Source organism: Anolis sagrei, chromosome 6 (genome assembly GCF_037176765.1).
Source record: "Anolis sagrei isolate rAnoSag1 chromosome 6, rAnoSag1.mat, whole genome shotgun sequence".
Classification (NCBI taxonomy): domain Eukaryota; kingdom Metazoa; phylum Chordata; class Lepidosauria; order Squamata; family Dactyloidae; genus Anolis; species Anolis sagrei.
The window spans coordinates 66,661,566-66,685,678 of record NC_090026.1 but is presented as its reverse complement, the minus strand read 5'-3'; the positions used below and the strand labels follow the sequence as shown (position 1 = coordinate 66,685,678).

The following is a 24,113-nucleotide window of genomic DNA, read 5'->3' as shown; positions in this document are numbered from 1 at the left end:
TAATCATTGTTTGAGCACTGCTTTCACTGTTCCTTCTTCTATACAGAGAAAATGACATATATGCTTTTTGTACGCCTTAAAGATGTTTTGTGCCTCTAAAAATCTCACCTTGAGATAATTCACATGTTACCAAACTTTATTTCTTTCTTGTCATTATATATAAAGAAACAATGGGAAATTTGGGCTACGCACATCCCCTTCCTACATCTATAGTAAGTTAAACCCTTTAATTCTGGTTGGGCACCAACCATACTTTATTATTTCATTGCATCAAGCAAACTATAGTTTGCATCTGTGCTGCAAACAGGGAGTTTGGGGAAAGTTTACCAAAAAAAAAAAAAAAAAGCTTTACAGTGACATAGTAGTAGATAGATTTTATTTTGTTTACGGTCCTCACTGTCACAGCCTTACATAAAAGTAGAAAATAGAATAGAATGGGCAATCTTGACTTTTAAATTCAAAGATAAATCTTTATACCTGAGGATCTTGTCTAGTTTCTTCATAGTTGTGCTTTCAAGTCAAAGTTTCATCTACACTAGTGGTTTTCAAACTGTGCTCTGCAGAGCCCTTGGGGCTTCTTGAAGCATACTGAGAGGCTCCACTGTTCCCTCCTCCTGCTTCTTCCTTCTCCGTCTCCCCCTCCAAGCTTTCCCTCTTCTATCCAGCTGATCTCCCTCCCCTCACCTCTCTCACTGCCAAAAGCCTCCCCCACCTCCCTTGCCTCCAAAAGCCATTTCCCTTGGCCCTCTTGCCGTCAAAAGCCTTGCCCCCTTGCCTTCCTTACTTCCAAAACTCTATTTCCCGTCCCACCACTCAGGGTGAGCTTTGATTGTGTTTTTCCTGAATGGCAAATGGTTGGACTAGATGGCCCCTGTAGTTTCTGCTATTATTGTTGCTGCTGCTGTTGTTGTTACAAAGGCTGGGTGACCATCTGTTAGGGTGCTTTGATTGTGGTTTTTTTGCATAACAGGAGAGAGTTGGACTGGATAGCCCTTGGGGTCTTCCATTGAAATAATGTTGGTTAAAATTGTTCTTCAAAAGTGTACCCATACCTGATAAATATACATTCAATATAATATAATATAATATAATATAATATAATATAATATAATACATTTCTTGAGCCACCACAATAAACATTTGCTTCAAAAAGGGTTTAGTGGCTGCAAAAGTTTGAGAACCCTTGATCTACACTATAGAATTATGCACTTTGATGCCACTTTAATAGCCATGTTTCGGTGCTATGAAAAACTGGGAATTGGAGTTTTGCAAGATCTTTATCGTTATATAAGTACTGGTGTCTCACCAGCCTACAACTCCTAGGTTTCCAGAGTATTGTGCAATTGCAGTTAAAGTTGTGCCAAATCTTTAACTTCTTTGCATATTTCAATTGCCTACTTTTAAATTATGTAGTCAGCGGTGATTGGGTTTTTTTCTCTTAATGTTCAACTGTTTACCTGCTTTTGCACTTTCATATTTGACTTTATTTTGTAGTCATTCCAAATCTTTGCTATTTTCTGCTATTGGTATAGTGTCATCTGCATATCTTAAATTGTTGATGTTCTTCCAATTCTCATACTCCTTCCTCAGAATCTAATCTAACATTATATGGCAGTGCATATGGGGCCATAGTCTTTGGAACTCTGTGCACTTTCCAGTTCTATTCAAAATTATGGTCCCAGGGCCAGTGATAGAGCCTGAACCATTGGCTACTGGTCCCCAAAGAGCTTCTAAGAAGGAAGGAAGGATAAAAAGAGAGAAAAAGGATTAAGCTGTAGTATCACTTGGATACAAATATGGTGCTTCTTGCTGGCACACTGGGGGGAAAAAACTTGCCAGTTACCCACATCAGACAGTTTAAGCAGCACTCTTCTACATGAGATTGGTGTATTGGGAATTTTTCTTGGTTTGACAGAGTTCCTAGCTATTACCAAAATAATGTTGATTTTGGGGCTGAGTTCAGCAGCTTGCATGATGTCATTTATTCTGGCATTATGCTAAAAGGGGGCTATTCTGCCTGGCAGATAACAGATAATTGGCTTTTATAGTGAGTGTCTGCAGGAGAACAGAAACCAGTTTCATCTGAATGACAGTTCAGCAACTTTGGTCCAATAGTGTTCAGCAATGTGCCCCAGAAGTAGCTGGAAGTCTACTTCTGGTTTGCATTTTAGTGTTTATTGGCCGATTTAGTTTAATGTTGAAAATTGAAAGGCAGGGGGCAGGCATGTAGTTGGGGGGGGGGGGGGGGCTTGGGGGACTGAAGCCCCCCCCCCCCGAAATTCTCATGGTGGTCCGCAAGAAGGCCTTACTGGTACATTATTTAAACTGTTATGCTTATTCATATCATGATCTGATCACCATGATCAATATATCCCATATGCATGGGGGTATTGGGGTAACGATACAAAAGGTTTGCTAGGATAGACCCTCTTTCACTCAGACTCAGCCCCCCCCCCCTCGAACCAAACTCACCCTCCCACCCCGAATCAAAATCCTGGCTACGGGCCTGGCAGGGGGAAATACCTTACATTACTCCACCTGGTTTTTGAAGACATTTAATGTTGACCGGGGTTTTCTTAAAACTTTGGGGTGTTTGAGGAAAGTCCAAGTAGACTTGCTTGTCAACTACAGTTTCCCCACCTCTGCTTTAAAGGTAAAGGTAAAGTTTTCCTTTTGATATTAAGTCTAGTCAAGTCTGACTGAGGGGTGGTGCTCCTCTCCATTTCTAAGCCAGAAAGCCAGCGTTGTCCGTAGACACCTTCCAGGTCATATGGCTGGCATGAATGCATGGAGTACCTTCCTGCCTTTTTTTTCATGTCAGGAGCAACTTGAGAAACTGCAAATTGCTTCTGGTGTGAGAGAATTGACCATCTGCAAGGATGTTGCCCAGAGGATGTCCAGAGGTTTTGATATTTTACCATCCTTGCAGGAGGCTTCTCTCATGTCCCCATGGGGAGCTGGAGCTGACAGGGATAGCTCTCGCCGGATTTGAACCTCTGACCTGTTGGTCTTCAGTCCTGCGGGCACAAGGGTTTAATCCATTGCACCACCGGGGGCAAAAAAACCCCTTCCCACCAAAGTGGTACCTATTGATCTCACATTTGCATGCTTTAGAACTTCTGGGTTGGCAGAAGCTAGGACTAACAACGGAAGTTCACCCCATCATCCCTCTGCTTTATACGATTAATAATAAAGCCCTGCCATGGTATTCTGAATTGTTTGAGTGTCACAAATATTGGATTGAATAACACAGATGTTCATTAATTTAGAGTTTATTTTTGGCAGAATAAAATAATGTTGCAAATTTAATATAATTTATGTTAACTATTTCAATTTTTCCCCATATTAATATTTTTAGAATTGTTAGTGTTTTATGTCTGTGCCACACACAGCTTATGACTTAGTACTTATTTTCATTTACTTAATGTTATGTCCTATATTGGATGAGACAACACATTTCTGAAATTGATTGAAAGTCTGGTATAAATTGATATAATGTTTTCTGTATATACTGAAATGAATCAATAGTATGGTAAAATGAATGGAATATTTTGAACTTTTCTTATTATGCTAGATCTTATCTATGTTCCTGGAATGGGTGGGAAATACCTGGTGATGCTTGTAGATCAACCAGTGAAGCTATCGTTTCAGGATAGATTTTAGAAACTACTTTAGACAGTGTATTAATTGTAGAATTCTTGGCAAATGCTGTGGTAATTTCATTTAGTTTGACAGGGTTCAATTTGACAAATTCATGGAGAGTAAGCCTGTCATATTTATTCATTGACCCAGTTCTCTCATCACAATAAACTACGGTTCTAAGGAACACTGACTTATCAGTAAGATAATGCATGCTGCTGAGTTGCAATATAGTATTCAATTCCAAAACAGCTAAATTAGTGCAACTTAAACTTCAGTTTAAGAAAAAACCTTTCAGTCTTGAAATTTCACTTGAGTCCTCATGCAGATGAGATAGCAGAAGTTTGTGAACATGGTATTTAGTAAATATTATTAGTAAACGTGAAAGGTTCACTTAATTTTAATATATTTGGCACATTTTAATATACATTTGGAGTTCTATGTTCTACACAGGATATAGACAAGTTGATTCAACTTCAGATAAGGGCAACAAGGGTGATAAAAAGTATGGAGAGCAAAGCATATGTGGAGAGTTGAAGAAGCAGGGCTTGTCCAACTTGTTGAAGAAATTACTGTAATGTAGAATGACATGATTGCACTCCAAAGAGTGCCACAAGGAGGAGGTTATAGGCTGATTTAGATAGCAGAACTGGGGACAAATCTACACTGCTAGTAAATCTGGCAGCAAACCGATGTCCACTTGGTCCAACTGGAATGGATTGTTACCTCCCCTTCTGTGTCACCATCACTGATCCTAGCCGTTTGTAGAGCTCTTGGTTGTCATGGGTACCCCATTCTGACATCAGCAGAGGCACCTGCAAAATCAGGAAGTAGGAGGAGTCCTATCAGTCCAACTTCTTCCTGGTCACTCAGGTGCATCTATTGATGTGATAATGGGGTGCCCACAATGGTCAGGAATTTGTATGGAGCTCTGTCACTGACTGGGAGTGGTGACAACAGCAACAAGGTCATGATCCATCCTCTTTTCTTTGTGCTGGTGGGCCCAGGGAAAGGAACATTGTTGTGGTGTTGTTCTGTGCAGTAGTATCCAGTCTGAATGAGACATGATCCAACTGTCCAAACTGTCCTGAAACCATAAGATTCTCCAGAGTTTCAAGCACATTTAAGACTATCCCTTAACTTTGCCTGAAATAAAGCAATGGAAGTATGAGCCATGATACTCACCAGAAGTGCAGGAAGATTGTGAAGACAGTCATGAGTCAACTGAAGCCCCTTCTACACTGCCATATAAAATCCAGATGATCTGTTTTGAACTGGATTATATGACAGTTTAGACTCATACAATCCCATTCAAATTAGATCATGTGGATTATCTGATTTCATAATCTAGATTATATAACAGTGTAGATCCAGAATGAGTTTGTTTTTTTATGCCTGTGTAGACCTGTCCTAGATCATATGGTTCTCAGTTTCAGGAGAGTAAGTATTGCTTGATAGTAATAACAGTTCAGCAATGGAACCAGTTATCTAGAGAGATTATAAATTTCTGACTGTCTTCAGAGCCTGGACAGTTATTTACAGGAGATTTTGTAGCTAGAGATCTTTTATTGATCAAAGTGTTGGACTTGATTGCCCTTTTATTGATCAGAGGGTTGGATATGATAGCTCTTGCAATCCTTTAATCTATATTTTTTAATTAATTTTTTATTGAAAAAGATTTGGACAACACCAACAAATAGATAAGCAGGACAAAACAGGACAAATAACTTACATACATACAAGTTAAAAGAGCTACTATTATTATTGGTTGAATACTTCCTTCTGTATATATTACATTCTTACATACATTATCCTAAATTCGTATTCGTCCCTATCTATTTACCTCCCTCCCTACCTACTTACCTAACCCCAGCCTCGCCCTCCACCCCCCTTTACCCTATGACATTGCACATACTTGACATAAATATACATATATACATACAAATTCCCCTTAACTTCCAGGATTTCCTAGCGAACATATGTTTGGTTTCGTTTCTAACTTATCTTAATTAGATGGTTGGTCGGTAACCTATTTTGTCGTCACTTCTGGGAATCTTCTTTCCTTTCTGTTTTTAACAATACTTAAGATTATTCTTCTCTAAAAAGTTAATGAACTTGTTCCAATCAGTATTATCTGCCTTTGTTCTATTTTTCCTTATTTTCTGTGTCAACAAGTCCATATTCATGATATCCATAGCCTTATTAATCCACAAGTTAAAAGTTGCTGTATCTTTGGTCTTCCATACACGGGCAATGCTTATCCTCACTGCTGTGGTCACATAAAAAAAGATCCTATCATCGTTTTTATTCAGCTTAAAGTTAGTCATTCCTTGCAAAAAATGTTCTGGTCTGAATTCAAACTTGGATTGGACAATCTCTTCCATTTTTCTATGTACCTCCGACTAGAATTCTCTAACAACTCCACAATCTCACCACATGTGTTTAAATGTTCCCAATTTCTTTTGGCATCTCCAGCACTTTTTATCAATCCTCCCCTTACTATACTTCGCTAATTTTTCTGGGGTTTGATACCACAGGTAGAACATCTTTACCCAGTTCTCTTTGATCTCCCTTTGATCTATATTTAAGGTAATATCCTAAATTTATTTATTTATTTCTGGTACTTCTACCCTGCCCTTCTCAACCCCCAGGGGAGGACTCAGGGCGGCTTACAAAAAGGCACGATTTGATGCCTACTCAAGATATACATACATACAAAACAGCAGTTAAAACAATTAGCAAGTTAAAATAATCAGTACATAACACAATCAGTAAAGGCACCAGATCATAGCTGATCTTGGAAGCTAAGCAAGGTTAGCTCTGATTAGTACTTGGATGGGAGATCACTAATGAATACTAGATGCTGTAAGCTATATTTTAGAGGAAGGAACTTGCAAAACCATATCTGAGTATTCTTCCCTAAGAAAACTGTTAGAAGTTCATGGAGTTTCCATAAATTAACGGGTGTCCTGAAATTACACACACACACACACACACACAATTCAAGAAATAATGCAATTCACCTCTTAAAATATTATTGTTATAACTGGAGCTCCAAAGTCCTGAACTGTAAATAATCCTTTTCCTTTTGCAATTTATGAAGAGCCAACTAAAACAAAATAAAGCAAAAACTGGACTTCATTAAATAGATTCTATAATAAGAAATGAAAGACATATCTCAAGATGTTCAAAAGACTCTTGTTTTATTGATTCACTATTAGTAAGACTAATAAATGATGGTCTTTATGGCATCTTGAGAAATTTTGCCTTTTTAGAGACAATCCCCCCCCCCATTAAAAACAGATGAAAAAAATTAAAACAACAATATTATGAAAACAACAACAAAAATATTATATCGCTAATCACTCCTAATGCCAAACCCAATTAAAATTACATGAAAACAATAAAACAATAACATTATTAAAACAGCAACAAATATTTGGTCTATTCGAACCCTTCTTAGTGCCAAACAGGCATAAGAACGTATTTTTGTAAAAAATATACTGAGTTATAATGGTGTGAAATATTATTCATAGTTTTGCATGAATGTCTATTGGCTATATATATTACTGATAATGTGGTAATAATAAATATATAAACCATTTTGTTTATTTATGTTAAATATTTTATTCATTCTAAAATCAATTTGTTCAATTTACCACATAGAAAAAAAGAAAATAAATTGAAAATCTTTCCCAGCAACATTTCTGTCGTTGTCGTGTCCCCCCACCCCCACAATTGTACATCTTTGTATTATTAGGAACAAAAACTAAGGGCACATTTACACTAAGCACTTAGATCAGTGTAGCCTTGGATAAGCCCCATGGCAGCTAAATGCTGTAACATGACACAGGGGGTTAGAAATACTTACAGAACTTGAAAATCCAGACACAAAGGTCCGGAATGAGGCATTGAGCAATAATTGGTACTGTATGAATCTTGCCTGAATGATAAAAGGCTATTTCCCTAAATGTCATCTTGAAGACCTTTAACCTTCTGAATTAGTTTGATGTTGAAATCACCCAAGGTTCCTGGAATGCAATTGGCATATATATTTTTTAAAAATAGAAGACTTTAAAATATTGTTTTAATTTTATTTTGGGATGTAATTTTTGAAGCTTCTCTCCAGAAGCCATTCAGTGTAGCTAAGTGTATTTATTTTTAGCACAGTATTGTAGAACATGGCAACCTGCTAGTTCTTTTTGATTTTTTAAAATAGTTTTTACTACTTTAATGTTCATCAAGTAGTTACTCTTAGCTTCAGTATACTGGATGACTATGTGCTCAGGCAGCACATTTTTGGGCCCATTAAATTAATTTAATCTTAAATTAAATAAAAATTTGTTTATTTCTGTGCTGCTCATGTGAAAATCTATTATTCTATAAGCCAGTAGTGTGAATATTTTGGCCCTCCAGTGGTATTAGATTTCAACTTTCACAAATTGTAGTCAACACAGCCAATTGTAAGGAATTCTCCTAGTTGTAGCCCAAAACATCTAGATACATTTTTATTTAGTTACCAGCTCAAAATGTATTATATCAATGTATTATACTTAGACGAGATAAAACTATGCATTTTATGTTGCTTTCCAATTAGTTTTAAGAGTTTCCTTTTGTTTTTTTATCAATTTACTGACTTATCACCTAAGTCTGTAGCATTAGATTAATAGAGATATGCTAAAATATACGCATTCTTCACCTCCCCTGAACTCATAATGGAAAGAAATATAAACTGGCATAGGAATGCATGTTTTGGGGAATAAGACAATGTTGTGGGTTTTTTCCTATACATAAATATAATGTCTCTGTATTTATGTGTCACTTTGGGATACATACTGAGTTAACTTCATTGAACTTTTCCCCAGGAATTGATGCACTTACAATTGACGAGTCACTATGCTGCTCCACCTGTGTAGTGTTAAGGTCAGTGTGTTTTTTGATTATAAAAACCATCCATGTCATTCCATTATAAATCCACAACCATTCATAATGGAATGTGCCATAGTCCAGAGCTGGTTGCAGGTGCCCTAGGTCCACATTATTTGGAAGTCTAATATAAATGTTCAATTTAGACATTTTAGATCTGCTGAAGTAGGGATGGGAAACCTTGTGTTTGGGAGGCATTATTGCACCCACTTGCTCTTGCTGGATGGTCTGTTGCATGTCCCCTATGGATCATCCTTAATCCTTGGTTTTCTACAGCCAAGGCCCATTTGTCACTCCTGAAGACAGGGTGTAGTCGTAGTGGGCACCTAGTTTGTGAGCCATAAGGCCTGATTATTGAAGCACAATAGCTGAGAGGCACTTAAATAGTGGCTTGGTTCTGGATGAAGACAGGCAGTGCATCATAGGGTATGATGGAAATTATTTTGAAACACATTTTCTATATTCTGAGATGTTTGTTTCAGAGCAGATAGAATGTACTCAAATTTACACACCATAAGTCTGCGTGGTCTGGGGAACTGTAGACTAAAAAACTCTAACCTTTCCAAGTTTCCTATTTCCTTTCCTTTCCTATTTTGCTAAGATAACCCATTTGTTTCAGATCCCACATGGTTTTGTTTGTCTGTTCATCTGTAGTGAATGTTCCTGGAGCACCATAATTGCCTCTGCTGTAAGTTATGGGGTAAACATTAGTGGTATAAGTCTGCTCCTAGGGAAATGTATGCATGACACTAAATTTGGAGGCTTCTGGCTGACATGCTAACATGAGCTAGTGAGCTTGTGTGCACACATGGATAACAAATATTATGAAACTGAGTACAGTTTTCCCTGTGTAATTTTATAAGAGTACTCTCAGAAAGTGAGAGAAAAAAAGAGAGAGATGTAGTTACCATTGACAATTTAAAATTGGCTCCATGAGAAGCTTTTGCACCGAAAGGGTTTCCCATCCTGGCGCTCAGCAGACTGAAAAAATGAATATTTTTTTGAAATGACATTTTAAAATATCTGTTTATCTTAAGTGCATTTTATATGCTGAACAGTTTGTTTCAGTGTCTCCTCCTAATGCATTTCTGCAACTAGCTATGGCACTCATTAAACATGGAGCAGGAGGCCACTTGAACATTACAGCTGCTGATAATCATACTGAGCCAAACACAGAAAATGCACCTGACACTCACATCCATGTGGCATTTGTCTACACTCACACAGTTCTTAACCTTGAGTTGCTTCAAAGTCATCATGGTGCATAAATCTGCCATCACAATGTGCACGATATCCAAGCTTTGAAATATATTAACTTCGGCATGAATGGCATATATATATATAAGTGTCTGAGAAGTACTGAGCGTGCAGTAGATGCCTGTTCCCTGTACACACATTTTTGCCAAGCTTAGTGCTTTCAAATTACTCTGCATTTGTACAAACTGAGAACATGTGACTCTGCTTTCTATGGTGCTATTTCTGTCTGTGGAATAAAATAGCTTGTGACTTGTCACTTACTGTGTTCCTTTTGTTACTGAATCTGTGAAACAGTTTCTTTAACTGGAAGAAAAAGATTTCGAAGAACTGCCATGTACTTTAAACTGTGAACAGCTCACAGTATCCTACAAGTTTATGATGACCTGCCTTCTGCTGCAAGTGGAGGTTTTTTTGTCTGGCAGTTAAATAAGTTCTTGCAGTTAGTAGTAGCCAGTTTCTTCCATATCGTTGGAGGAATGACCCATTTCAGTTTTAAGCTGAGCTTGAAAGGAGCTGACCCAGGTGCTGAACTCGAAATAGGCTCAACACTTTGGATAGTTCCTAAAGTTTGGATTAAAACACTGAGTTGATTTACTCACAAAGAAACCATCATCAATGTTTGCTCACACATTCTCTTTCTGGAAAAAGAATAGCAGTTTATTTTTCTGTGTGAACAGAATGACACTATCCATTTTGAAGAAATAAGTGCAATCACTTTTTGTTGTTATTTCTTTCCTATATTTTCCTGAATTCTATACAATACTCATAGTTGTTAGTGTAGAATTATTTTGCTTGGCCTGTGGAATGTGCACAGAAATGAATAAACCACATAAGCATCACAGTGGTCCCTGTTCAGTCAGAAATTATGCTATTTCTTTCTTGAACCTTGGTTGCTTAAGAGTTCCTCGGCAATAATCAGAGGTTACTGTTCCTGAGAAATCCTTACCAGTAATAATTGAGTCATATGTACTGTGCAGGTAAATGGTTGCTGTCCAGTGCTTGTATCATTCCCCCTAATAACATGTTCTGACAGGTACATTGAGTCTCCTATTATTTCTTAGTATACCTTTTCTAACCATTGATGCTTACTTCAGACATCCCTGCAAACATTTATAATTTTTTTGTCATGTCAGGAGCAACCTGAGAAACTGCAAGTCGCTTCTGGTGTGAGAGAATTGGCCGTCTGCAAGGATGTTGCCCAGGGGACGCCTGGATGATTTGATTTTTTTATCATCCTTGTGGGAGGCTTCTCTCATGTCCCCGCATGAGGAGCTGGTACTGATAGAGGGAGCTCATCCGCCTCTCCCCAGATTCGAACCTGCGACCTGTCCTTCAGTCCTGCCAGCACAGGGGTTTAACCCACTGTGCCACCAGGGGCTCCAACATTTATTTAACATTTATAAATAAAATAAAATAATGGACTATATAACCCCAGCATACATGCTCACCTTACTAGCTGGGGATTCTGAGATAACATTGCCAAAAAAAGTTTTCCAAGTTCTGTCACATTCTAAAGCACCACCTTCGTCTAGTTGGGTCACTGGTCAGTTGCTGGCTTGAGTTCGTAGATCAGACAACTAGATTGAGAATCTTAAAAAGGCCACGTGTTTTATTATTTACAGATGTAGAGTATGAATACTGGAGCTAGGAATTTTGTTACTCAGTGAATGCAAACTTCACCCTACCTGTTAGAGTAACCCTGAAGCGATACCTAGGAAACACACATCAGACCAAAGCTACTGTGCATCTTCCTAGCCATCTAGGAGGGAGCAAGTGAAACCACACTTGAGCTTAACATAATCCTATATGCCTATACTTCCAAAGTGCCACATGGGACAAAAAGGTGAGAAACAGAGTGATAGTTGATATCAGCATGCTAGAAGAGCAATAGAGAAAGCATTTTTAGCTTCCCCCATTCCCACCAACTTGTACTGAAATCTGTTTCCCAGATCAGCTTAGGAGGGAGTCCACTCTCCTCTGCACACCAATTGGCTGTGCATAAGTTTCCAGGAGTGACATGAAGGAGGGACAATGGAAGTTCTCTGCCATACTGCATCACCCAGAGAAAACAGATGGACACTTAAGATGAATCTAAAGTCCTAGCTATTCTACCTACTTATATTCAAGGTTTGTTGTGGGCACAAAGGACAATGTGTTTTCCTGTTGGAAACGATCAAGAAAATCCCACATGGAAGTAAATCCTTCTTTAAAAAAAACAGAGAAACTTACTTAGGAGTTACATGGCTAAAATCAGACTGTAAAAGCCACACCAACATCAACTACCTCACATGACATTTTTCTGAGTTACCGTATATTTCTTCACACCAAATTAAAATAAAGATATAGTAATAGTCTATCTACCTCAAGGTCAGAGATAACCCTTGATTGTATGTACAAGTTCTGGTGTGTGTATTTGCCTTTCTTGATTCATAGCATCCTGGCAATAGCTAAACAGGGAATACAAATATTCTGTTTCAGAAAGCCTGGTAATAGTGTAGTTTTTTTTAACATATACAGTAGTTTAGGAAATCCCAAACCTCATCATTTCAGGTGATTAAATGAATTGCCAAGGACATCATATATGTCTTATTTTGGCAGACCGCAAAGCAAAGTATTGCTATTTATTGAGCATAAAATTGGAACTGTCTTATTTATCACAACAGAGCACAGCTGGTAAAATATATTATTTCTCCCTGAGACTGCCGATGTCAGTTGCACTGACACCCCTCACGATAATCCACATCCGCTCCAAGAGCATCGCAGTGATCAAGTAATAACTCGAGATTGTTTTACTACATGAGAACACTAACCCTTTCTTGCTCTTTTTCTGCTCTGAAGAGTGAGCTGGTTATCTGAATAGTGCCACTGCAGAACATGAGCTTTAAGACACATGTAACACAGCAAAAGAGCAGTGTTGCCACTGCTTCTGTTTATTAAATAATATACAGTACCATATTTCATCACATAATAGTCGCCCCCTTTTGGAGAAGGCAAAATTGATATTTTGCGCTTTCCTACGTAATAGTCATACCCTTAGTTCACTTGCCGGAGTGAGTTAATTAAGGGTGTGACTACTGGCCAGGTCTGTGGGGGAATGAATTAATTCCCCCACCCACCTGAATTTACTCTCCCGCTCACCTGCCCTCTTTCCCTTTTGCCAAGGGGGCAACTGTGCAGGCAGGTGACACTTCACTGACCTGTGTGGCTATCTCCTTTGAAGGTGCAGCTGCGCTGGCAGATGAAGCATCTCCCATCTGCATGGTTGGTCCCTTTAAGGGGAGGTGATTCTTCGCCTGTCCACACAGTTGCACCCTCAAAGGGAGCAACCGCGCGGGGGTGTGACGCTATATACCCTTTGCAGGTGCACCGGCTGGTGAAGCTTCATCGTTTGTGTGCCTGTCCCCTTTGAAGTTTCAGCCATGCCCATCAAAGGGGATTTTTTTGCCATGTAATTATCACCATCCCCAAATAGTTGCCCCCCTTCCCCCACAAAAATTATGGAGAAAGTGCAACTATTATGTAGCGAAAAACAGTATTTATCTCTTCTCTCAGTTGTAACAGTTCAGTCTTGCAAATTGTACTCAAATAGAAGCTCCACTGAAATAATTGGAACGTACTGACATGTACATGTTTTTAGGGATAATGATAATAATAATAATAATAATAATAATAATAATAATAAACCTTTATTTATACCCCGCTACCATCTCCCGAAGGACTCGGTGCGGCTTACAAGAGGCCGAGCCCAAATACATCAGTACACAACAATAACAACAATACAACAATAAATGAACTCAAAAACAAAACAATAAAAACAAAGCAATACACATTAACAAAACACCACGACATGTTAAAACCTATGGCAGGGCCAAATGTAATAATTAAAATTTTAAAATATGCTGGGCATGACCAGGTGAAAAGGATAGGTATTTGGAGGGGGAGGGGACGTGCAGACATCCTGGATCTCTAGTAAAGTGCATTTGGGGACATATTGCTTGGAGTTTCCTTATTCTGGGAAGGCACACTGGAACAACCAGCTTTTCAAGCTCCTCCTAAAAGCTGCCAGCATTGGGGCATGCCTGATATCCTTAGGGAGAGAGTTCCAGAGTCAAAAGGCCACCACCGAGAAGGCCCTGTCCCTCGTCCCCACCAATCATGCTTGCGATGCAGGTGGGATCGTGAGCAGGGCCGCTTCAGATGATCAAAGAGATTGTGTGGGTTCGTGAACAGGAATGCACTGTTAAAGGTCTCAGAAGTACCCAATGGATTTAAAAATGTCAATCATGTGAAAATCACAAAAACATTAAATAGTTAGTAGAGCAACAATAAAGATATAAAGGGAAACACCTTTATAAGCTAGAAAAAAGAATGCTTTTGTTGCCTAAACACAGTGCTTACTTATCAAATTGATGGCTAGCAGATTCCAAAGATGAGTTGCCACAGGCAAAAAGACCTTGCTTTTAATTGGCATTCATTGAAAGTAAGTGAAGATACTGGACTACCTCTATGTGCAGTCTGCTCTACAGTGTAATGCAGTAATTGGAATGGGGTGTTTTCTAGGTATTGAATTAGTTGAAATCACACTATGTCTATTCCAATGCAGATATGGCTCCTAAACTATAAACACAATGGGGGAAGGGGTTGGTCCTTACAGAATAAGCTGAACACTGTCAGTGGTATTGAACAGTTCTGAGAGGCCAAGGAGAATCAGTCTCCCTGCTTCTCTTCCAGGTAATGTCAAGGCAGTCTCAGTGCTTGAAGCGAGGGCTAAACACCAAAGGGGATGATCTAGAAAATCTATTTTATCCTTTATTTGTCAGTTCGATCAGTGCCCACTCTTAAGTAGCTTTCATAGGAAGAGGATATTTGCCTGTTGTGTGGCCCCAGCATTGTTTTGCTTCCCCTGTTCATAAGTGGGATACCTTTGCAACTCACTGCTTTACAGCAATTTCAGACAGTGGTCTGTTGCCATTCACTGTAGTCCCAAATTTATGCTTGGAAGCTAAATATAAAAATCTCTGCTTGAAGCTGCTTTGAATGGTTGCTAACTAACATATGTTAATGTTCAGCTCTCTAGTAGTACTACAGTTTTTGCTACCATTATAAATCTTATTACACATTGTAGAAAAAGAAAGAGCTTTTATGGCATAGATGGGAATCGCAGAACTCTCCGGTTGTTGAACTGCAGTTCTTCACCATTAGCTATACTGACCAGACCTTCTCAGAGTTAACATCTGGACAGCCACATATAGTTTCATAATAGTTGTAACTATATAAGCATTGCCCACACTCCTTTCCTTGTCACCCAGATCCTCCCCTCCCCCCTTGCCTTCTTTGCTTCCAAAACCTTATTTCTCTCCCACCTCTCAAGGAAATCATTGATTGTGCTTTTCCTGCAAGACAGAAGGAAATTGAACTGGATGATCCCCAGGGTTGCTCCTATTACTATTACTACTACTACTACTACTACTACTACTATTACTATTACTACAGAGCCTGGATTGCCATCTGCCAGGGGACTTTGTGCTTTTCCTGCATGGCATAAGGGGGTTGACTGGATGGCTCCTGCGGTTGCTCCTATTGAGTTGGATTGGATAGAGGAATGGGAAATAATTGGGTTTTTGTTTTTTGGGGGTTTTTTTGCTGTTCAGATCCCACCTTGTGTTTGGAGGTTCGGCCTCTTGCCAAGTTGTCTTTTAACACCACCAGTTTGCCTTATCATTTTGTGACTAAACATGCCCACTAGCACCCATGTTGTGAATGGGCGCCTTGCCATGGCGGCCCATTTATTTATTTATTTATTTGCCATACTTATACCCTTCCCCTTCTCTACCTCATACAGGGGGACTCAAGGTGACTTACAGTGGCACATATATCGTGCCTCAACCACAATTACCTAAAAATTTTAAAATTGCAACATATTAAATAGAGTTAAAACAGATCTGAAGTTAAAAACACCCCATCCAAAGTTCATGGTCTGAGTCCATTCCAAGGTCAAATTGCACAAAGTTTTAATTCAGAATATTGCATTGCCCTAGCTTCCAAAAGCCTGCTCCCAGACCCAGGTTTTTACTCTTTTCCTAAAGGCCATGACTCTCTCTCAAAATAGCAATGCTCCTAAAATATTGAAGACATTCAGTTATCTACATTTTATAATGCATTAGACATTCCAATAGCAGTTAAAGTCTTGTCGAACTGCATTAATTCTCCAGTATAGAGGTGCACCCTAAGTTTCATCTGTATATTGGCACATTTTTGGATTTCCATTTTATTCCCAGTACATACATGATGGTTCCAGAAGGTTGAGGCATTATGCTCCAGTATTCACATGGTGGCCTCCTTTCAACACCTTCTTAATAAACTTACTACTGGGATGAAAGGGAATTAAAATTCTAGATATCCAGCAATATATTTACTCGCCTACATTTCCTTGTGTTTTAATTTCCTCATGCTGGTGGGTTTTATACCACATTTTCTGTAATGATCAATTATAATGAAAATGTTTCTTTTGCAGCTTTAAATTTTACACCCACACATTTTTTTTTGGTTGCCAGGTATTTGTGAGTTTCTTAGTGAAATAATGAGACTTTCTTTATTGTACTTGATCTGTTTTTTCCTTTCCTGCTACCTTTACATTTGAAATGTGTGTAGGAGTGAAAACAGGGGCAAAAGCGGGTAAGTGCAATACTACACAAATGACTATGAGCCAAATAGGTCAGTTTTTGCTCTCATGTACACCCACGCAGTTTTTCAGCTTGCAGGGATATACTTTGGTCTATAGGGTTTTGATTAAAATTATAAACATAGCTTTTGATATCTATGCTGGCTTTTCCCCTTAGATTTAGAGCATTATAAATAATAAAATATGCCTGTGCATATCTTGCATGCTTATAACATCTCTATTCACACTGCAGGGCTTGCAGATTTGGAAGGCACAACACTCATCACTTGAGCTTTGTTCTTGATCAATGAAGTTGTCAAGAAGAGGATTTAGAGCTTTAGAACAAAGTTTAAAGTGTCAGTGGAGTTACAATTAAGGTTTTGCTGCACTGATTTCTCCCATAATAAGCTTGTTTTTCCATAGTTTATGAAAAACAAGTCACTTTTGGAACATGAGAACCAATGGAAGGATTTTGTTTCTTATTTTGTACTATCCCTCTGCTCAAAAAGGCTTTCTGCCTCCAGGGAATTGACTTGTTTTCAAGGAATATGAACTCCAATATGGTATAGGCAATGCCAGGACATGTTAAAAGACAGACATCCATTTCATGTGATACAGTAATTGTCTTGTTGAATTTACTGTTGTGAACTCTGAATGTGCCAAGAAGAACACACACACTTTGCAGCTGTATATTTCAGGTGGAAAATGAATAGTGGTAGGCAGCATACCTTCTGTTACTGATTTATCCTCATACATTGGGGAACCCCTGGTCACTTGCAAGAAGACGCCAATGTTTTCTGCCACATAGTTTGAAAACCTATGGCTGTCACAGGCATGAAGAAACTGCCCCTGAACACACTCAAAAACTTGCACAGTATGTGATGCACTAAATCAGTGTGCACCAGGGGGTTGTCAAAGAGTGCTCTATTCCTTTTATTGCATACAAGCACAAAAATAGAAGACTTTTGTGGGAAATTCAGAAATCTGACAACTAGTAGTAGACTTGGCAGGATATATTAGGACATACCAATTTTGTGGTAATGCTTTCAGATCCAGAAATACTGGCCACTGAGGGAAGCCCGTAGCTGCAAAAAGAATTCACCATCTATAGTTGCCACCACTTAATAGTCAAGTGTCCCCTTTTTAATAAAAAGCAGGGGAGTGTGACTGTTATATAGTATATCTAGGGCCCCTTCCACACAGCTGTATAAAATCCACATTGAACTGGATTATATGGCAGCGTGGACTCAGATAACACAGTTCAAAGCAGACATTGTGCATTATCTGCCTTGATATTCTGGGTTATATGGCTGTGTGGAAGGGCCCTAGGATTGCAGTCTTGATCTGGCTGAAAAATAATTTGGGAAGAGTCCTGAAAAACCTACTACTCAAGATAAATAAAATAGTGGCAAAACAAAGAGGTTTAGATCCTAAGCATGAACATTCTACTGTAGTTCCCTTGATCACGTACAAAGATTCCAGGATTCCTAAACTCCTGTATTTAAGATAGTTATTTTTAAGGACCTCTCATATTTTCATGATTAGGATGGTAGTAACTGCCCAAGGAGCCCCCGGTGGTGCAGTGGGTTAAAACCCTTGTGCCAGTAGGACTGAAGACCGACAGATCGCAGGTTCGAATCCGGGGAGAGCGCGGATGAGCTACCTCTATCCCCTCCAGCTCCTCATGTGGGGACACGAGAGAAGCCTCCCACAAGGATGGTAAAAACACCAAAACATCCAGGCATCCCCTGGGCAACATCCTTGTCAATTCTCTCACACCAGAAGCAACTTGCAGTTTCTCAAGTTGCTCCTTACACGACATAAATAAAATCTGCCCAAGTTAATTTTTCTATTGGTTCTTGGGTATTTTTTAAAAGAGTTCGTTCCCTGTTCTGGTTTCTAGCCTTTAGTAGATATGAACTGAAGGACTAGCAAAAAAACCCCCCAAAAAACAAAAAACAACTTTTTCTGAGAAACAGTTGTGTGGGCAAGGTGAAGGCTCACTCACCTTTGGGCAAGCGCTCCGGGGCCTTCTCAGCTATTATCAGAAACCCCATGATATTTTTAAAATACCAAAGCATCTTTAAAGAATGTGCGAATCAGATCAGAATAGCAGCACTAGAAATGGAGCTTTACCTTTTCCTTCTTGCACCATATTTTCAGTTGAAATTCTTCTTTCTCTAACATCTGTTTGTCTTTCAAGAAAGAACGCAAAAGCATTTCTTGGTTGCTCCTATTGAAAAATGTAGAAAATGAGATCATATAAGAAGACATGAAGAGCCCTGGTGAATTGTACCACAGGCCTATGCAGCTTAGCTTACTGATAGCATAATGATCAACCAAATGTCCATACCCTCTAAAATTACACAAATGAAAAGCAAGACACATGTGGCCAAGGAACATTTGTACGTGGCCAAGATGGCAGGAGTTGTTAATGAGAAGGAATACATTAGCTAGTAGAGGCTTCAACAGTTTGCTTTGGCCAGAGTCTACTGCAGTGGTTCTCAACCTGGAGTCCCCAGATGTTTTTGGCCTTCATCTCCCAGAAATTCCAACAGCTAGTAAACTGGCTGGGATTTCTGGGAGTTGTAGGCCAAAAACATCTGGGGACCCAAGATTGAGAACCACTGGTCTACTGGGAAGGGGAAAATCATGTCCCTTCTCTATCTTTCCACTGATGAGTAGAGAGAAAACTGCTTTAGAACATTAAACAACACAGTTTGAAGCAATTGAGGTAAGCTGAAGACAAAGTGAACAAGTCAGGAAAGAGGAGTGAGAATTTGGGACATTTTGAAAGCAGCTGAAAACGTGGAATGACAGAGAGTTATTCAGGACTGTCCTTCCCAAATCAGAGAGTATGTGTGTCATTGGGAAACCAACCAGCAGAAGATGAGTACATTCTCTTGCTCATGTTTCCAATTGAGAGATATTAAGGACATACCTCCTGATATATTGGTGTTATTATAAAGCTAGTACTTGTTGATAGCTTTATCCTCTATTATTTATCCTCTATTATTTTTCTTTCTAGTTCCTTTTGAAAGCCATCCAGTTTCTATAACAAAAAATGTTCCATAGTTTAACTGTGTGCTGTATGAAGTTCTTCCTTTCATCTGTCCTGATGGAAGGTCTTACTATTATAAAAGAGGAAGGAAAGATTTTTCACTACTTTCCAACCTCTTTCTACACACCATACATAATTTTATACTCCTCTATCACCCCTCCTTTAAGTTAAATAAACTAAAACATTGTCACTTTCCTCATGAAGGAATTGTTCCCTTGATCATTTCCATTGCTGCCTCTGCACATTTTAAACCATAGCTTTCAGTGTGCTAGCAGGATCATCTATGAGATCCCATATTACACCGATTCTGCAACAACTGCATTGGCTACTAATAGAACATCGGATCTCTTACAAAATACTGATCCTGACATTTAGAGCTCAAAATGGCCAAGGACTTTTATATCTTAGGGACCGCCTCATTCCTTTTTTCCATCAGTGGTCACCTCGATCCACCCAGGAGAATCTCCTATACATACCCGACCCTAGGGAGGTACACCTGGAAATTACAAGGCATAGAGCTTTTTCGATCTATGCTCCAATTCTGTGGAACTCATTGCCTCCATATGTTCGAGCAATGTCGGAGCTGCAACCTTTTGTAAAAGCGCTCAAGACTTGGCTGTTTGGTTGTGCATTTAAGTAATCAGATCTAATTTGCCAAATAGTCACTGTTGAATGTTTTTATGTTGAATGTTTTTATATTGTGAAATGCTATTTTAAATTGTAAGTCGCTCGGAGCACCACGGTGGAGAGCGACTAATTAAGAAATAAAGTGAAGTGAAGTGAATAACCACAAATACACCCAGTACTCCAAAAGTTGATGCAATTTAGATTTGTATAGTCAGTTTGGGTTTTGATTTTGATTTTAATAACCCCAATATTAAATTTGTTGTTTATGCAGCAGCTTCATACTAAGCACTTGTAGATATTTTCACTGAGCTGTCTACTGTACCTAGAGGATCCTTTTCATGATTTCTCAGACCTTATCCACATATATATTAAATTAGTGCCCGCGATTCCTTTGGAAGATTTTGCTGTCCTTTTATGTTTTAACCATTCTAAATAATTTGATCTTATCAACAAATAATGGAATGTGATCACCACTAGCCCTTGATTTCAGGTAATGTGTAAACAATGTAAACAGTACCTTTGTGATTACAAAAGATACTTAGATTATTCATTTTAATGCATTTCCTTCTTGGTTCAGATCACGTATTGAAATGCGAGATTACACAAGGTCTCTGCAACACAACATTCAACCTAGAGTTAAAATAAGAAGTTGTACTGATAATGAATTTGTTAAATGATATTTAGTAGACATTTCTAACATTATATGGAAAATAGTGGGCTGGTATAAAAATAATATTTGACTGGTAAATAAAAAGTAAACAGTGAGAGAATATCTCCATTTGAGGGGGAAATTATTTCCTTCCTAGCAAAGGTGATGTGAGCTTTGCACTGGACAGATAAAGTTTTCACAGGTTTTTTATATATATTCTTGACTGTAGGAACCAAATTTAGCATTGGACCTCTCTGCCACTTCCTTCTTCATGACATGTTAATGTTGTATCTGAAAAGAAGCACACTTTTACATCGGTCTAGTTTCCGATTTTCCCTTGTTCTCTGTCTAGCTAGATAAAGTATGGGCAAACCCAGGTCTTCTCTCTCACCATCCTATCCTTCCTTCCTTCTCTCTTTCCTACCTCCCTCTTTCTCCCTCCTTTCCTTCCACCCTTTCGTCCTTCCTTCCCTATTTCCTCCCCCCTTCCCCCTCTCTCTTTGTCATTCCTTCCCTTTTGTCTTTCCTTCTTTTTCTCTTTCCTCCCACCGCCTCCTCCAGTCCCTTCCACCCTTCCATCCATCCATCCTTCTCTCCCTCCCTTCCTTCTTTTTTCTCCCTCCTTTCCTCTTGGGGGATGTTTAGCTGGGAGAAGAGAAGGTAGAGAGGGAACATGAGAACTATGTTTCAAGATTTAAAAGGGTGTCCCATTGAGAAGGAGGGGGACGACACTGACTTTCTGCTGCCCTAGAGACCACGGCACAAGGGAACAATGGTTTCAAATGGCAGGGAAAGAGATTTAACTGGAAAGATTAGGAAGAACTTACTGAGAGTAGGAGCTGCTGGAAAGTGGCGTAAGCTGCCTCAGAATGGAATGGAGTCTCCTTCTCTGAAGATTTTTCCACAGAGGCTGTCTATCAGGAGTGCTTTGATTGTGCCTTCTTATATGGCAGGGGATTGGATTGGATGGCCCTTGGAGGTCTCTTCCAGCTCTAGGTTTCTAGGATTATATATCAGGAGTGGGCAATATGGGGTCTGATAGATACACTTTTTCTCTCCTGTCCACCATCTCACCCTGGCCAATGCCAACCCTTTTGGCATCCAAACATTTCTTGTCTTTCCTTCACTTTCTGCCTCCAAAAGAGAAGAGGAAGTGGGGAAAGGGCAGGGAGGGGGCTTGGAGAGAACCCCCATCCTCCCAGCCTGCCTACCCTGCTCCAGCACGCCATGTGGTCCCCAAAGTTAGAAAGTTTACCCATGCCTGGGAAAAGCCATGACAAGTCTTCTTCACCATGACTTAGATTATCATTTTAAAGTCCACACAGATGACATTGGCCAACACATATTTAGATGCCTGAAATGTTAGCCCTGTTCCTGAGTATATTTGAACTACCGATTTAAAAAATGGCGCCATTCCTCCCCTATCAGCTCTATTTTTTGATGCACTGATGGCATCTACCAGTAACCATCTGCTCGTCCATAAAAATCATGTAATTTATATGTAAGAAATTAAAGCAGCTGCAGTCTGTGCAATTTTTTTTTTGGTTGGGCTATGTATTGCATTCAGAGATCTGACAGTACTACAATTTCTGTTGAGTTTCATCCCTGGACTGCACAAGTCTTTGTATCATCAAGTTTCTAGTGCTCAACAAGTAACTAGCCTAGAGGCAGGGCCAAATTCAGGGATTCCTTTCCCTAAATTCCTATGCATGTTTTCCTAACTGGCTTTGGCTTTTGTTTTCACTGCTAGCCTCTGTCTCCTACCCTTTTTGTGTAGTAGCAATGGAATTCTGTCAGGGAACTTCCTTTTAAGTTTAAAATTGTTCCGGGAAGGCCATGCGATCTCCACCATTGCTACTTCTGCTTTTCTTTCTCCCAGTGAGGACGCATTTTGCCTCTCCGTAGGCATAATGTAGCAGCATGGACTTTTTTTTACATTTTACTTTCTTTAGAAGATGAGATTTAGCAAGATAGTTAGCTCCAAAGCTTTTCTATCAAGAATGTATTTCTTTTTATTTTAATAAATCCTTTTGAACCTAAAGTCCTGACCATCCCTTCTCACCACACGTAAGTTTCTGCTGGTTATGGAGATCATTCCTGGTACTCTTATATTTTAGTGGGATTACCCTAACTGAGGGTTATTTTTTAGTTTTAACAGCTCAGATTCCCCAACAATTTCTAATTATATCAGCTGAAATAATTTTCCATGATCCTAAAAAGGCCCCAAAATGTAATCGAAAATAATACTAATATCCTTTAAGAGGCTCACATTTTCATTTTTCCAACAGGGCAGTGCTGAATATTTTCTCACCAGTGGAGACAAAATCAGGTACTTTTATGAAAAATATGTATTTGATGGGAAAGGTAATATTCTTTAAAAATTTATCACAGACAGTATACACAGAACTACAGTTGAATATATTTTATTTTATTTTTGTGTTTGAATTTTTTTATGAAGCAACAACACAGCACAAGACAATTGTATTAATTAATGTACGTTATTGAACAAAGAACAGACGATCCATTCTTCCTCCTGGGGAAACCCATCTTTTAACTCCCCCTGAGCTGCAAATCAAGACATTTGCAGCAATTCAGGAGGAAGGCAATGCAGAGAAGGCAAAAAACCCGTTTCCACCCAGAGCCAATTTGGGGTTGACGGGGGAAAATTCCTTCTCGGCTCCAATTCAGGCAGCCAGCCACAGCCTGCATTGCCAGGTTAAAGGATGGGAACACTGAGAACCGATGCATTATGAAGCCCTGTATTCCTCTTGGGTTCATAGCGAGCTTCGTCTCAAGGAACTGCTTTGTCTTAAATATAGGTCTTCATCTTTGTCTCTTCCTTCAGTTTCAGCCAGTTTGGAGATCCACTTGTTCACTTTTGTGTGTTGATTTGGTTTCAGATGACTTGGAGGCCCATGAGAGGATGAAATCAACTTTCCTTCCTTCTCCTTCCTTCCTTCCTTCCTTCCTTCCTTCCTTCCTTCCTTCCTCTTCCTCCAGTGCCTTAACCTTCTAAACCTGAAAGAAAAAGGATGGATCCCATGCATACAAACCTCATCCATCTCGACGACAAAAAATAGCCCGACGGGGCTCACCTAGGGCATGGGATTCCACTAAAACAGCTGAAGCCCTGCTGTTTTGGACTACGACGCCCAGAATCGGCCCTTGGTACAGAGAGCATCCTGGGAGATGTAGTCTAAAAAGCAGACTTATCCCAGCTTGGACATACTTACCGGCTCTTTGAAGGAAGGCACTGGAGATACTTACCTGGATGGTTGCAGGGGGGCAAAGGG

At 39.3% G+C, this 24,113-nt stretch overlaps 1 protein-coding gene across 6 annotated transcripts in view; it reads left to right on the top strand.

Annotated features, from left to right (window-relative positions):
- Nucleotides 1–24,113, top strand: part of HECW1 (HECT, C2 and WW domain containing E3 ubiquitin protein ligase 1) — a 246,207-nt gene that overhangs the window by 55,388 nt on the left and 166,706 nt on the right. Inside the window, exon 2 of one of the 6 annotated variants that reach the window (XM_060781571.2) lies at nucleotides 8,505–8,562. The exons of the other annotated variants lie outside the window; for them this stretch is intronic. Within the exon in view, the coding sequence (XP_060637554.2) occupies nucleotides 8,536–8,562 (27 nt within the window). The 5' untranslated portion in view covers nucleotides 8,505–8,535. The remainder of the gene's footprint in view (nucleotides 1–8,504; nucleotides 8,563–24,113) is intronic. 6 annotated transcript variants of the gene reach the window in all.